General features: G+C 36.8%; 1 protein-coding gene across 1 annotated transcript in view; it reads right to left on the minus strand.

The window, feature by feature from the left end:
• ASXL3 (ASXL transcriptional regulator 3) overlaps window positions 1-13,106 on the minus strand; it is a 105,336-nt gene that overhangs the window by 49,872 nt on the left and 42,358 nt on the right. Inside the window, exons 4-5 of the mRNA XM_089678351.1 lie at window positions 1,685-1,802; window positions 270-389 (exon numbers count right to left, since the gene is read on the minus strand). Coding sequence (XP_089534477.1) covers window positions 270-389; window positions 1,685-1,802 — 238 coding nt within the window. The remainder of the gene's footprint in view (window positions 1-269; window positions 390-1,684; window positions 1,803-13,106) is intronic.

Raw genomic sequence — 13,106 nt, forward strand, 5'->3', positions numbered from 1 at the left:
GCGTAAATTGACAGCGCTATATAAGTACCTGAAAAAAATAAAATAAACAAACTGTTACAGGCCTCTGGAGTTGTCACAAGAAATAAAATGTGTGGAGCAATATTTTGTGTAAATAAAATATGATAAATGGCAATCACAAAGTATATATTATAAAGTTCAGTAGGACAACACAATTTTCAGGTCCTTCTTTTACTTGCAGTATCACAGTGACGTAATGTGAAACCTGGATAGTAGTGTTGAAAAAGAAGGCATGCATTACCATCACTTACCTAAACCTGATTTTTTAAGCCGTTTCAAGTGCTGGCTTATTTGTTTGCCAGGGGGTGATTTTTGCCCTTGCTTGGTTTCCTTATCAGAACTGTCTGCTTCACCGTTTTTTGATTCAGACCCTTGGGGAGGAGGAAAGAAAATGTAAATTAAAATTTATATGGCTCCCTTAGGTATACAAAGATGTCATCTTGGTAGTGTCTATTATTTGGTCCAAACGATTATTTTTTAATGTTTAAATCTTTTCTTTCAGTACACTACAGACAAGAGGATGTAAAATCAGATAAAATAACGTAATCAATAACTTGCAGAGTGTTACAATAGATAAGAGAAATAGTGTCCTGCTAATGCATTGCTTTGAAGACTATCCCCACAGAGGATGTTCTTGCTCCTGGTATTATCCTTGTTAAGCCAGTATAACAGTTATCCCCTTCCGATCACCGTCATTAACTTTGATGCCGTTTACACACATACAATCACGACTTGAACAGCAGCACTGGAATTCTTGGCATACATGTTACCATCCTTATAGTGTACTTTTTTAAATAAAGGAATAGTTATTGGTTATAAAAGAAGGTAAAAAAGCTAGAAAAACAGTTTCTGCAAAAATGTGCCATGCATCTAACCTCAAAAATCAGAAGACTTTGTGATTCTACCCTACATCATTTTGCACTTTTTTAAGCAGGAACAGCAATTTATGACTAAATACTTATCAAATGCAATAGAAAAATGCAGTCACTATCGCCGTTTGAAAAAACCTAAAGACCAAAGGCAAAGAACACCACAATGGTCAAAATAGAAAAAAAAAATCTTTAAATAATCAGATATAATGCTAGAAAGTGACAGCTAAAAATAAAGGTGAAAAACAACTAAAAAACAAAAACCATATTTACTTTTCCATATATGAAAGACAAAAACAACACAGTGTGTAACCATGCTTGCATACTGATGAGAAATAGAGAAAAATAATATTGTGATAGCTAGGTATGCATAGTGGATAACCTCCAGCCCGATGTCAGGCACCAACAAGTACAAATACACACATGGTGTATTTGTTAAGGTTCTCAAAGGCAAACACACAAAATAACAGTGTGTAACAGAGCTCTATTTGCAGGCATTTAGCGCCAGCATGTGGTCCGGTATTACATTTCTTCAACCAGCCTACAATGATTGGATTCCTGTATCTTTCTGCTGCAGCCGGACTGTTATGTTATGTGTTCTGAATTCTAACATATACTTATGCATGTATAGGTGTGAGCTTATATCTACAAATAACTATCTGTGAATGTTAGAAAACTAGGAAAACAGCAGCAGATCTGCCTTATTATTCAGCTCTCCCCTTATCTCACCACCCTCCTTCCACAAAGCTTTAGCGAGTGGATTTTCACATCAAATGTGTAGTCTGTTTCATGTTTACCTGAAGGTGAATCTGACTGCTCATCAGACACCTTTAAAGGCGTCAGGACAACACGAGGGACAGTCTTGTTTACCATCATAGAGACCCCATTTCTTCTTTTCTGCTGCTGCCTCAAAGCCTAAACAAAGGAAAGAATACAGTGTTAGGTTTACCAGCAATACCAGCCGGCACAATATCAAAACAAGCATTCAATCACCAGCACATTAGCTGTATTCACAGCATACAGTCTCTGTCTGCTTTACAGGTGCCAGCCCTCATGAAGGATACAGTGCTCGACCCTAGACAAAGCAAATCGAAAACTTGGACTTCCAAACACAATCAGACGGCACCTAACTGCATTACTGTCACAGCTCATCACAACAAAGGCATCTGTAGCTGACTGTACTACCTCCAGTTCACCACACCATCATTTTCAAGTCAAATACACAGCGTTAAGTATTAAAAAAAAAAAGAAAAAAAAAAAAAGCAGGCTGGAGATCAGTTTGTATATGGCTGCACATCTCTCGCAGGTGCTTCTGCTTCGCTATCCTGCTCAGTCAATCAAGTTAAACAGAGAGAGTGTCATCAGTATGTACAGCATGTAAGGACTACAGTATTGATGCACTTGCTCAGCCGTGTGGAGTGCTGCACAAAAATCACTGAACAAGGCAGGAATCGTTTATTTCAGGGAAGGAATCGCTCCCAGCCTTGGAACACTTGCAGCTCTTGCAGGGCTTCTGTCTGCTTTTGCTTTGGGGATTAACCTTCAAGCTACCAACAGGAGATGATTGGAAAAATCCACCGTTTGAAAGAAAAAAAAAATAGATTCTTGTCACCGACAACGAATGACAATGCACGAAATTGCTTCAGATGAGCTAATGTTTTCTAAAGATCTGTTCATTATCCATAACAGGCCAAGAGCTCAATCGCTCAAGTGCTCTTTGTGTTTCTAAGGATACAATTGTAAAAGATTACTAATTCAAGGCAATGTATGACAAGTCAGTTAATTTTTGTTTGTATTTTCCCCAGCAAGCTGTTTTTAACTGAAAAGAGCAAATCGACAAAGATGAACACATCAGCAAATAAACTGACAGGACGATCGCAGCATGGAAAGAAATATTTAAATGACACAACGGACTGCTCAAGTGTGTAACGTTATAAAACCATCAACACATAACAGCACATTTTACGCATAGTTATGCACATTAATTCTGCTACTCATGTTTTTCAGAATTACCCAACTGTTACCAATATAATCCATGCTTACAAGACAAATTATTCATGCCCTTCAATAGCAGCCCTTTATAAAACAGACATTCATTGCTGCTTCCATTCCTTCTCAATGTGGGAGGGGAACGCGGGCCAATAACAGTGTATTATGAACCCTTGAGGGTGGTTCAAAAAGAAGAGGAAAAATGCCAAACTAAATATGCTTCAATGAAAAAACTCAAAACAAAAGTTTAAACTTGACAACAATACATTCAAAATCAATGCTCAGATCCAATTGTCCAAAATGTCTCACGGAAATAGAAGCCGAAGAAGTAAAAGCCCCGGGCAGTATTCCTACAGACTATACACTATGATAATGAGGGAAGGGGAGTTTGATTCTTTCGGTTAACCTTTTCTAATTATTACCAAAGCGGCAATATATGCTAATCTGTTGGCCTACTCTTTTCTTTTAAACACAATTTAACAAAATGTCATACATTTTTGTTAAAAAATAAGATATTTTCATTAATGTAGACCCAAGCACAGAACAATAGGAAAACTAGAGAGAAATTCAGAAATAAACATTATTGATTATATTGTTTATTTCTGCTTGCTGTATAAAGGTGACAAATCAATGCCTTCTCATATTTATAAAAATGAGATCCTTTGTACATGTACAGTATCAACCTGTATGGTGCTTTCTAAGTAAAGAATTATAATAACTGCAGGCTTTGACAATACTATTGTTTGATACTGGTTATAAGGGTTTAGAGAGATTGGAAGGAGATACAGAAAAAGCAGAAAAAAGATCGGGAGATGAAAAATTAGAAAATGGTTTAAGAGGTGTTACATAAAATAACTGGGAAAGGGAAAAAAGAAGAAAGACATGGATTTGTCATCACTTTAAGGATGAGAGATACCAATTACTTTAGGTAAATAATGTAAAAATAGATGTAAACCCTAACTGGATGAGTTAGTTTGCTAAAGAAGCACTGTGGACCATCAACAGCTTGGTTTCCTCTTTTAGAAAAGGGTTTTCATTATTGTTTTACATCTCATTGCTGCTGATCTCATGCAGCCTCTTTCAGTCACTCCCTACCCTATCCCCAATCCCTTCACCCCCCCCCCCCCCGGGCAATGGTGGCTGAATGTCAATACTAGTATATGTTTCCTACCAATGACAACACCAGAACATGCCTGTGCATGGCTGTTATAGTCTCCACTGAGAGCACATGACATGGTGCAGTGTTGTCACCCCATGATAGGTAGTGCCTGAACAAGGCAATATTAATATATTATACTATAATATGGTATTATTTAAATGAAAGAAGCAGACTTTAAAGATTGAAAATTACTTCTGAAATTACATTAACACGTTAAAGCCTATATGAAATTTTATTGATTGGCTTTACATCTACTTAAAATTAGAGGAATTATTTAAAAAATGCAGTAATACCATCCTTTTCTAATCTGTGGATCCAGGATTATATGTAGATAAATCCCATCATAAAGAGTATATTTTCAGGCTTATTGTCTAGTGCAATTATTAAAACTGTTTTCACACCTTTCCCTAGAATGATTCAATAATTTTTCAGCTCTACCATATTTCCTACCTCCATCTGACAATGCCAGTAAATACTGGAAAGCCCAATGACCGGAAGCCATTCATATTTTGGCTCATAAAAGACCTTATTTAAAAGTGACTCTGGACAGAACAGTTTTATGCTGGAAAACAATTCAGCAAAAGAAATGTACTTATTGGAAATTGACAACAATAAACTGGAGGTTTGGTCAAAAGAATTCTTATCATTGTTGCATCAAACTGTTGTGTTTGCCAAAAAGATTTTTATGGAAAGATTTAACCTGTGAATGATTATAATCATTAATTATAATAATCATTAATAATTATTTATCATTAGATGTACGGTCTACATCAGAAAAACTATAGTAACCTGTAGATTATGATAGAGGAAAAAAAAAAGAATAAAAAGTCTAAATCCTACTTTTGACTTTTTTGCCTAATTTCTCAACCCTAGATAAGTTTCCAGAATGGAAAGCAAGCTGTCAATTTTTTTAAGGTGAAACTGACACCCTGCAAATACTATGAAGAGCAATTACAAAATTCAACATGCAGTGAGCTACATATTTCCATTTAACTAGAGTCAACTCAGTAAATAATGAATTCTTACTAGTTACCACGGTTACGGTACTTTCCCCCTTTGTTTTACTGAAGAAGTCCATGTCTTGGTTCCAGCCAGTAATGCTAACAAACACTCTATATGTTTCAGAAACATAATACTCATGGAACATAAAGACTATGCAATCAACGTTTTTATTTCTAGAGCAGTGGTGATGGCATTCACCAAAACGTAGAGAAACTAAAAAGATCTTGCACCCAGGAAAAGTGCATAAAATGTGTAAATAAATGATGCCTGGGAATTTAGCTGCTGCAGATTAAAACAAGTGCTATAAAATCAAAACACTGAGTACAAAAGCTAATTTCATAAATAAACCGTGCTGCTTAAAACCATCATAAACAAAATAGAAAACATAACCATAACAGATATGCTATAGCAATACAAAATAACATGAAATCTAAGTAATCATATAAATAGTGAATAAATCCAAGTGAAAAATCCCAGATAAAAAAGTGCACGTGTAGGTATAAACAAAACAGGTGCTCTACTTCTAGGTGCCTCCAGTGTTCCCATACACACTCACCACAAGTTGTTTACCTATTATTGCTAGTCAGGTCAGTAGTGCTTGTGTTTGGGGATATACCCTAAGTCTCCAATAGCTTGTTCCTATGGGTCCCTTCTCAGATGGTGTACTGTCATGCATGCAAATAATAAATACCAGGGAGGATCTCATAGTGTAAAACTATTCGATTTTATTTATTAAAACACACAACTTCCTGAAGACGTCCAATCAGGATGAAAACGGTCGAGGTGTGGTCTACAGGCTGATGTCACTTCCAGTGGCATCATATCCTCCTGTTGGAGCACACGCTGGTTCTCTACACATGCATAGCCATGGCCATCTTTTCCTCCCTATGCAAGCCACACATACCCAGTGCTTGTTCTTATAGGCACCTACAAATGTGAGTGTGAATTTTTTTTATCAATACTTCTGTTTTTTTTTTTATAAAATCGAATGGTTTTACGCTACGAGATCCTCCCTGGTATTTTATTTGCATGCATGATAGTACACCATCTGAGAAGGACCCATAGGAACAAGCCATTGGAGCCATTGGAGGGGTATATCCCCGAACACAAGCACTACTGACCTGACTAGCAACAGTAGGTCAACAACTTGTGGTGAGTGTCTGTCTATAAGGGAACAGTGGGGGCATTGAGAAGTGGAGCACCTGTTTTGTTTATACCTACACGAGCACTTTTTTATCTGAGACTTTTCACTTGGTTTTATTCACTGTTTATATGATTACTTAGCGTTAGTGTTATTTTGTATTGCTAAAGCATGTCTGTTATGGTCATGTTTTATATTTTGTTTATGAGAGTGTAGAGCAGCGCAATTTATTTATAAAATTAGCTTTTGTATTCACCAAAACTTCACTGCAGGTGAATCAATCACTGTCATTTATAGCACATGCACCAGGAATTTTTTCTTTTACCTGCATTGAATGTTTGGTAAAGGTCATATTCAATGTTCTATAAATATACATATATTGGGTTGTAAAGCGCTGAGCAAACTGTTGGCGCAAAATAAATCTTGTATAATAATAATTGGGTGGGTTTTGCTTGTGTCATATAAAATCATTTGGACAACATTTATCATATATTGCCAAGATGAGCGACCAGGTCAATTTAAACATGGCAATGACAAGTGTTAAACAGTATACTACAGAACTGTGTTTAAATAGATGGGGGGAAGTGTTGTATCCATGATAACCTGTCAAAGCAAGGAAATGTGGCTTTGCAAACCTCTCACACTCTTCACTGGGACCTGAGTGTGTACATGGCTCAATCAATGCTTAACTGCCAGTACATAAAAACAATATACTTCTATTTTGTAAGATTATAGAATAAGGAGTTTTCAGTTAACTGTCAGACCTCTCAAAAGGGAATAATTTTTAAACTGTTGTTTTATTTTCTCATATATTAAATTATCTCAGGATTCAGGTTCTTGGCTACAAGAAAGGATGAGTAATCTTTGCTTGCTTTATCTCAACTACTCTAAGAAAAACAACAATAATAAACTGCAGGTTCCAATCATCTCAAATATAATCATTAGTTGAAAATATAAGTGGCAAGGCACATTCCTATTTCTTAGAACATACAGTGGGGCAAAAAAGTATTTAGTCAGCCACCAATTGTGCAAGTTCTCCCACTTAAAAAGATGAGAGAGGCCTGTAATTGGCATCATAGGTAGACCTCAACTATGAGAGACAAAATGAGAAAAAAAATCCAGACAATCACATTGGCTGATTTGGAAAGAATTTATTTGCAAATTATGGTGGAAAATAAGTATTTGGTCAATATCAAAAGTTCATCTCAATACTTTGTTATATATCCTTTGTTGGCAATGACAGAGGTCAAACGTTTCCTGTAAGTCTTCACAAGGTTGGCACACACTGTTGCTGGTATGTTGGCCCATTCCTCCATGCAGATCTCCTCTAGAGCTGTGATGTTTTGGGGCTGTCGCTAGGCAACACGGACTTTCAACTCCCTCCAAAAGTTTTCTATGGGGTTGAGATCTGGAGACTGGCTAGGCTACTCCAGGACCTTGAAATACTTCTTACGAAGCCACTCCTTCGTTGCCCGGGTGGTATGTTTGGGATCATTGTCATGTTGGAAGACCCAGCCACATTTCATCTTCAATGCCCTTGCTGATGGAAGGAGGTTTGCACTCAAAATCTCACGATACATGGCCCCATTCATTCTGTCCTGTACATGGATCCTGGTCCCTTTGTGGAAAAACAGCCCCAAAGCATGATGTTGCCACCCCCATGCTTCACAGTAGGTATGGTGTTCTTTGGATGCAACTTAGCATTCTCCCTCCTCCAAACACGACGAGTTGTGTTTCTACCAAACAGTTCTATTTTGGTTTCATCTGACCATATGACATTCTCCCAATCCTCTTCTGGATCATCCAAATGCTCTCTAGCAAACTTCAGCCAGGCCCGGACATGTACTGGCTTAAGCAGTGGGACATGTCTGGCACTGCAGGATCTGAGTCCCTGGCGGCGTAGTGAGTTACTGATGGTAGCCTTTGTTATGTTGGTCCCAGCTCTCTGCAGGTCATTCACTAGGTCCCCCTGTGTGGTCCTGGGATTTTTGCTCACCGTTCTTGTGATCATTTTGACCCCACGAGGTGAGATCTTGCGTGGAGCCCCAGATCGAGGGAGATTATCAGTGGTCTTGTATGTCTTCCATTTTCTAATTATTGCTCCCACAGTTGATTTGTTCACACCAAGCTGCTTGCCTATTGCAGATTCAGTCTTCCCAGCCTGGTGCAGGTCTACAATTTTGTTTCTGGTGTCCTTCGACAGCTCTTTGGTCTTCACCATAGTGGAGTTTGGAGTGTGACTGTTTGAGGTTGTGGACAGGTGTCTTTTATACTGATAACAAGTTCAAACAAGTGCCATTGATACAGTTAATGAGTGCAGGACAGAGGAGCCTCTTAAAAAAGAAGGTACAGGTCTGTGTGAGCCAGAAATCTTGCTTGTTTGTAGGTGACCAAATACTTATTTTCCACCATAATTTGCAAATAAACTCTTTCCAAATCAGCCAATGTGATTGTCTGGATTTTTTTTCTCATTTTGTCTCTGATAGTTGAGGTCTACCTATGATGCCAATTACAGGCCTCTCTCATCTTTTTAAGTGGGAGAACTTGCACAATTGGTGGCTGACTAAAAACTTTTTTGCCCCACTGTATGTTTATTATGAGCTGCCCTCTATTAAGTCAATGTCAGGTGCAGAGGCGGACTGACCATTCAGGCACTGTCCGAGGGCCCGGGGTCAGTAGGGGGCCCCATGAAATGCCCCTGGTTACTTTTTATAGGCTTTTTTGGGTGTGCTTTGAGTGTGGGCAAGGACACAGGGACCCCATGATCCCTTATTGCCCAGGGGCCCCATGAGTTGTCAGTTCACCCCTGGTCAGGTGATTTATGTTACTTTTGCTAAAGAAATGCTGCTTGCTAATTGGAAGATGTATGTAGTGTTTAGAAGTCAAATGATAAGTCTGTTCCACATAAGTATTTTACAGTCCAAATAGTAATACAATAAAAACTTATTTAGACCATTTGATACACAATACATGATGAAAAAACTACAATACTTTCATTGAAAATACACTTGATGAAGTTCCAATACTCTAAAATTCACATATGGAAGAATTCAACGAATATAACCGTAATGTGTCCACTTCTGACTGTCAGCATGTCATAGACAAGAAAGTATGAAACATGAAAACAGCAACAAACAGAAAAAACAATAACAAACATGATATTTTTCTTCCCATGCTTCGTCTGTAAATGGTTAGGTTGTGCTGGGGAGTGGATAGACACAGTAAGGCAGACTTACTAAAGTTTCATACAACAATTGTAAGCAGATTCATTTCTTTTAACCAATCGCGTAAAAAGAGAATGTTATTTTTATATACACGTGATTGGATGTTTGAAGTGAATAATCATACAAAATATTGTGAACATTCTCAACTTCTGTAGAAGATCAGCCTCAGCCCCAGTGACCCTAAATGATCTCAAGTAGTACAGACAACAATTATTGCACAAGTCATTTTTATAGGGTCTCCAGAAAATAATATCCATTTGCTATCATTCCTCATAAACCCTGTTTTTACAAACAATAAAATGGTAAACCTGCAGTTGATGTACCAGCAAATGCTACACAGAAACTTAGCATATTAAAAGATGAACATGTCAAATTTAGGAGATCTTCTATTTGCATATGAACAGCCTTCCCAATATAAGCATACAATATTTAATAGGTTATATTTAGAGAGCTAAATCACCCTGCCATTAGAAACGTTTAGCTTAGGCATGTATTTCTGTAAGTATTTTTCTGCTTGATTAGTCTGCACTACGTATTCTAGTGAACAAGAAATCTTGACAAATATTGACCTCACACCTTCTTGTCAGTGCAAAACAGAGAACAAACATGCATTACATAATGTGTTACAGAAGCTTTACAATCACATTCTGTACATTATTTTTGTTCTACTGAACAGAATAATCAGTGTCAGAAATCTATATTTTTGTTTAAATTCATCCCAGCAATGTAAAAAAAATGCAGGGCTTTGATACATAAATTGCTAAGGTGTTGTGCTAGTACTCCACAATGTCTATTAACCGGAACTCAAGTGATGATAGCTTTGGGAGTCCAACTGGGAAATTTATTCACTGATCATCAGTTCAAATTTGCAGTGCTACCTATGGAGATTCCGCCAGCAAGCTGACCACTTGCAGGGCTTCACACAATGATTCCTTCTTTCTTATTACTAGACAGTGCAAGCAAGACAGATCTTTTCAGTACGAGTTTCAATGTTCATTTTAGACAATACCAGTTGTAGGTTGGTATAATCAGTAATGTACATTTTGAACAGCTTGTGTTCCAAATATAGCAAGGCTGAACACTGAATCACACAGCAAGGAAGCAAAGAACACAAACATGGGCATTACAGATAAATTAATTATGTATGCTTAATTACCAGCATTTCAAACTGTCAAAAATGGATACATCAGTATTAAGAGCCCAGGTTCCAAATACCTAAACAGACTTAAACAAAGTCTGTAAAAAACAAAATGAGTTTTTACCCAGGATCAGTCATACCATTTGCAAGTTGGAAAGAGGGAGATTACAAAGTAATTTCTGGAAGAAACCTGTAAGCATCTCTAAACTTTTGATACTAAGGGGTTTATTTACTAAACCTAGTTGACTCAGAATCTTGTCCACTTCTGCATAAAAACCAATCAGCTTCCAGGTTTTATTGCTGAAGCTTAACTGAACATGCTAAGGTTAGAAGCTGATTGGCTACCATGCACAGGTGCCCAAGATTCTGAGTCAACCAGTTTTAGTAAATCTCTTATTAAAAGTCTTGTCTTGCTTTGTTGCCAATCCCTGAGAAGGATTTTGACAGCTCAGGGAGTGGTTTGAATATGTGAGAAAATGGCACACCTGTGAAAGGCACTCAGGAGTTACCAATTAGCAGGCATTTAAATTCCTTCTCTTCCTCAACTTCCATTGTCCTTGTGAGCAAGCCAACAGTGGTGAAATGTGTTTAAGGAAGTGTGGCGTTTAGGTGGAGATACTATGTATGCAGTTACTTCATTGATAGCTGAATAAAAATACCAAGAAGAGCAAATATTGGAGTGTGGCTCTCATTCTTTTTTTATGCTAACTTGTAGTTCTTGTTATCATCCTTATTGATCAAAAAAGCCTTTTTGATTGCCCTTCTCTTTTCCTTTTATGATCCTGGACACACTCTAGGTTTTTCTGCCAAATGTAAAGGCTGGCAGGTTTACCTAAACACAAGGTCTCTGACTAGTTTATGAGTATTATTAAAGACACTAGTCGACAGTTAAGACAAACATTGGTAAATATGTCGACAAAATGGCAGCTTATACTTTAAATGTAGAAACTATGCATTAATGTGTATAAAATATAGGACAATAGAGTAAGACAATATGAAAAAGTACTCCATTCAAAGCCCAAACTAGAGCCCATTATCTAAATAACAAACATAATTATAAGAGCACAGTTGCTTTTCTTTATATAAAATGGAGGTCTGCATTTCTCAAATCTGTATGAAGGTACCCACAGACATGATTTTTTTTATATTTTCTGGATACCTCAGTAGAGGTAACTAGATTCCAGAATTGGTAGGTGGCCAGCATGCTAAAATATCTTCTGCAGACATCTGCATTCCCATTATCACAACTATTTTTGGAAAATCACCAAGAATATATACCAATTATCTATACTTCATGAGGAAAACTAAATACTGTAACTAGACATTTAAAAAAATCCAAACAACTGTGTATGTGTATGCCCTTTATGTGTAGTGGAACATGAACAAGTGAATTATAGCTTTTATGATTGGCTTTTTGTAGAACAAGCCCTGTAAACAAATATTTGGTAAAGTCAGAAAATTGATTTAATTAAAAGACAAGTGAAAAAAGTTAGTGGATTCCTTTAGACTGTAAACACTGAATAATTTACTAGTACATGGAGAGATTTACTGGGCTCATTAGTAAAAAAAGATACATGTTTAAGGAAGAGAGAAAAAAAAAAAAAAAAAGATTTTAAAGATTTTATATGCCATCCATGCACAATAGGTGGGCTATTTAGGAAATGTTTTACAAATATACCAATTGCTACTTTTGTTAAGACATCATTCAAGTATTTTTTTTTTCAGCGATAACCTCTTTTATTTTGTTACTACTGTTCTAAAATGTCAATTTAATGTCCCCAGAAAATTAAAAAAAAAAAACAGCATGAAAGATAACCTTTGAAATTTCACACAATACTGATCAAAGACAAAGAGCAACGACAAAGCGACGGGAACTCGACCGTTCTGCGATACGAATAAAGGCTCAAAGTAGCTTGGGAAATTCTTCTATGCTAAATAAAAAATGGAAACACAGTGATACATCCTTTGATATTAAATCAATGCAAAAAATGTACCGCTGATAGTTTGCATTCATTTCATAGCATCATGAAATAGGGCTACAAATTCAATCATGATTCTGTTATTATTTGTACTGCCACAGCTTCATTTTTATTGCACATTTCTATAAACCCTGAACCAATTATATCCAGAGCAGAAAAGTAAATTACAGAGGAATCTATCTCAGGGAAATTATCAGCGCACAGCACGGTAGCAGTCTGTTAAAAGCCAACGTCCATTTAGAAGACAAATGATTACATATTACTGGGCAGAACATAAACATATAATAGGACTCTTTTATAGGTTCAGTTCAAGGTCTACATAATAAAATGATTTCAACAGGTGAATTAACAAGGTACTTAAAAAAATGTGAAAAAACAAGCAGTGTATTCACATTTCGGCAGCATGTAAAACAGGTCTGTTGGCAAATTTAAAAATACACTTTCGGGGTTCTGAAACCAATCTCAACTGTGGGCAAAGTTCACGAGGCCAACCATTTTATAAGCTTTCTTTCTACAGGCATTCACATATTATTATTATACAGTATTTATATAGCGCCAACAGTTTGCTCAGCGCTGTACATTACAAT

The sequence above is a fragment of the Staurois parvus genome, unplaced genomic scaffold, assembly GCF_062004578.1.
Source record: "Staurois parvus isolate SC_StPar_1 unplaced genomic scaffold, SC_StPar_1.0 ptg000203l, whole genome shotgun sequence".
NCBI lineage: Eukaryota > Metazoa > Chordata > Amphibia > Anura > Ranidae > Staurois > Staurois parvus.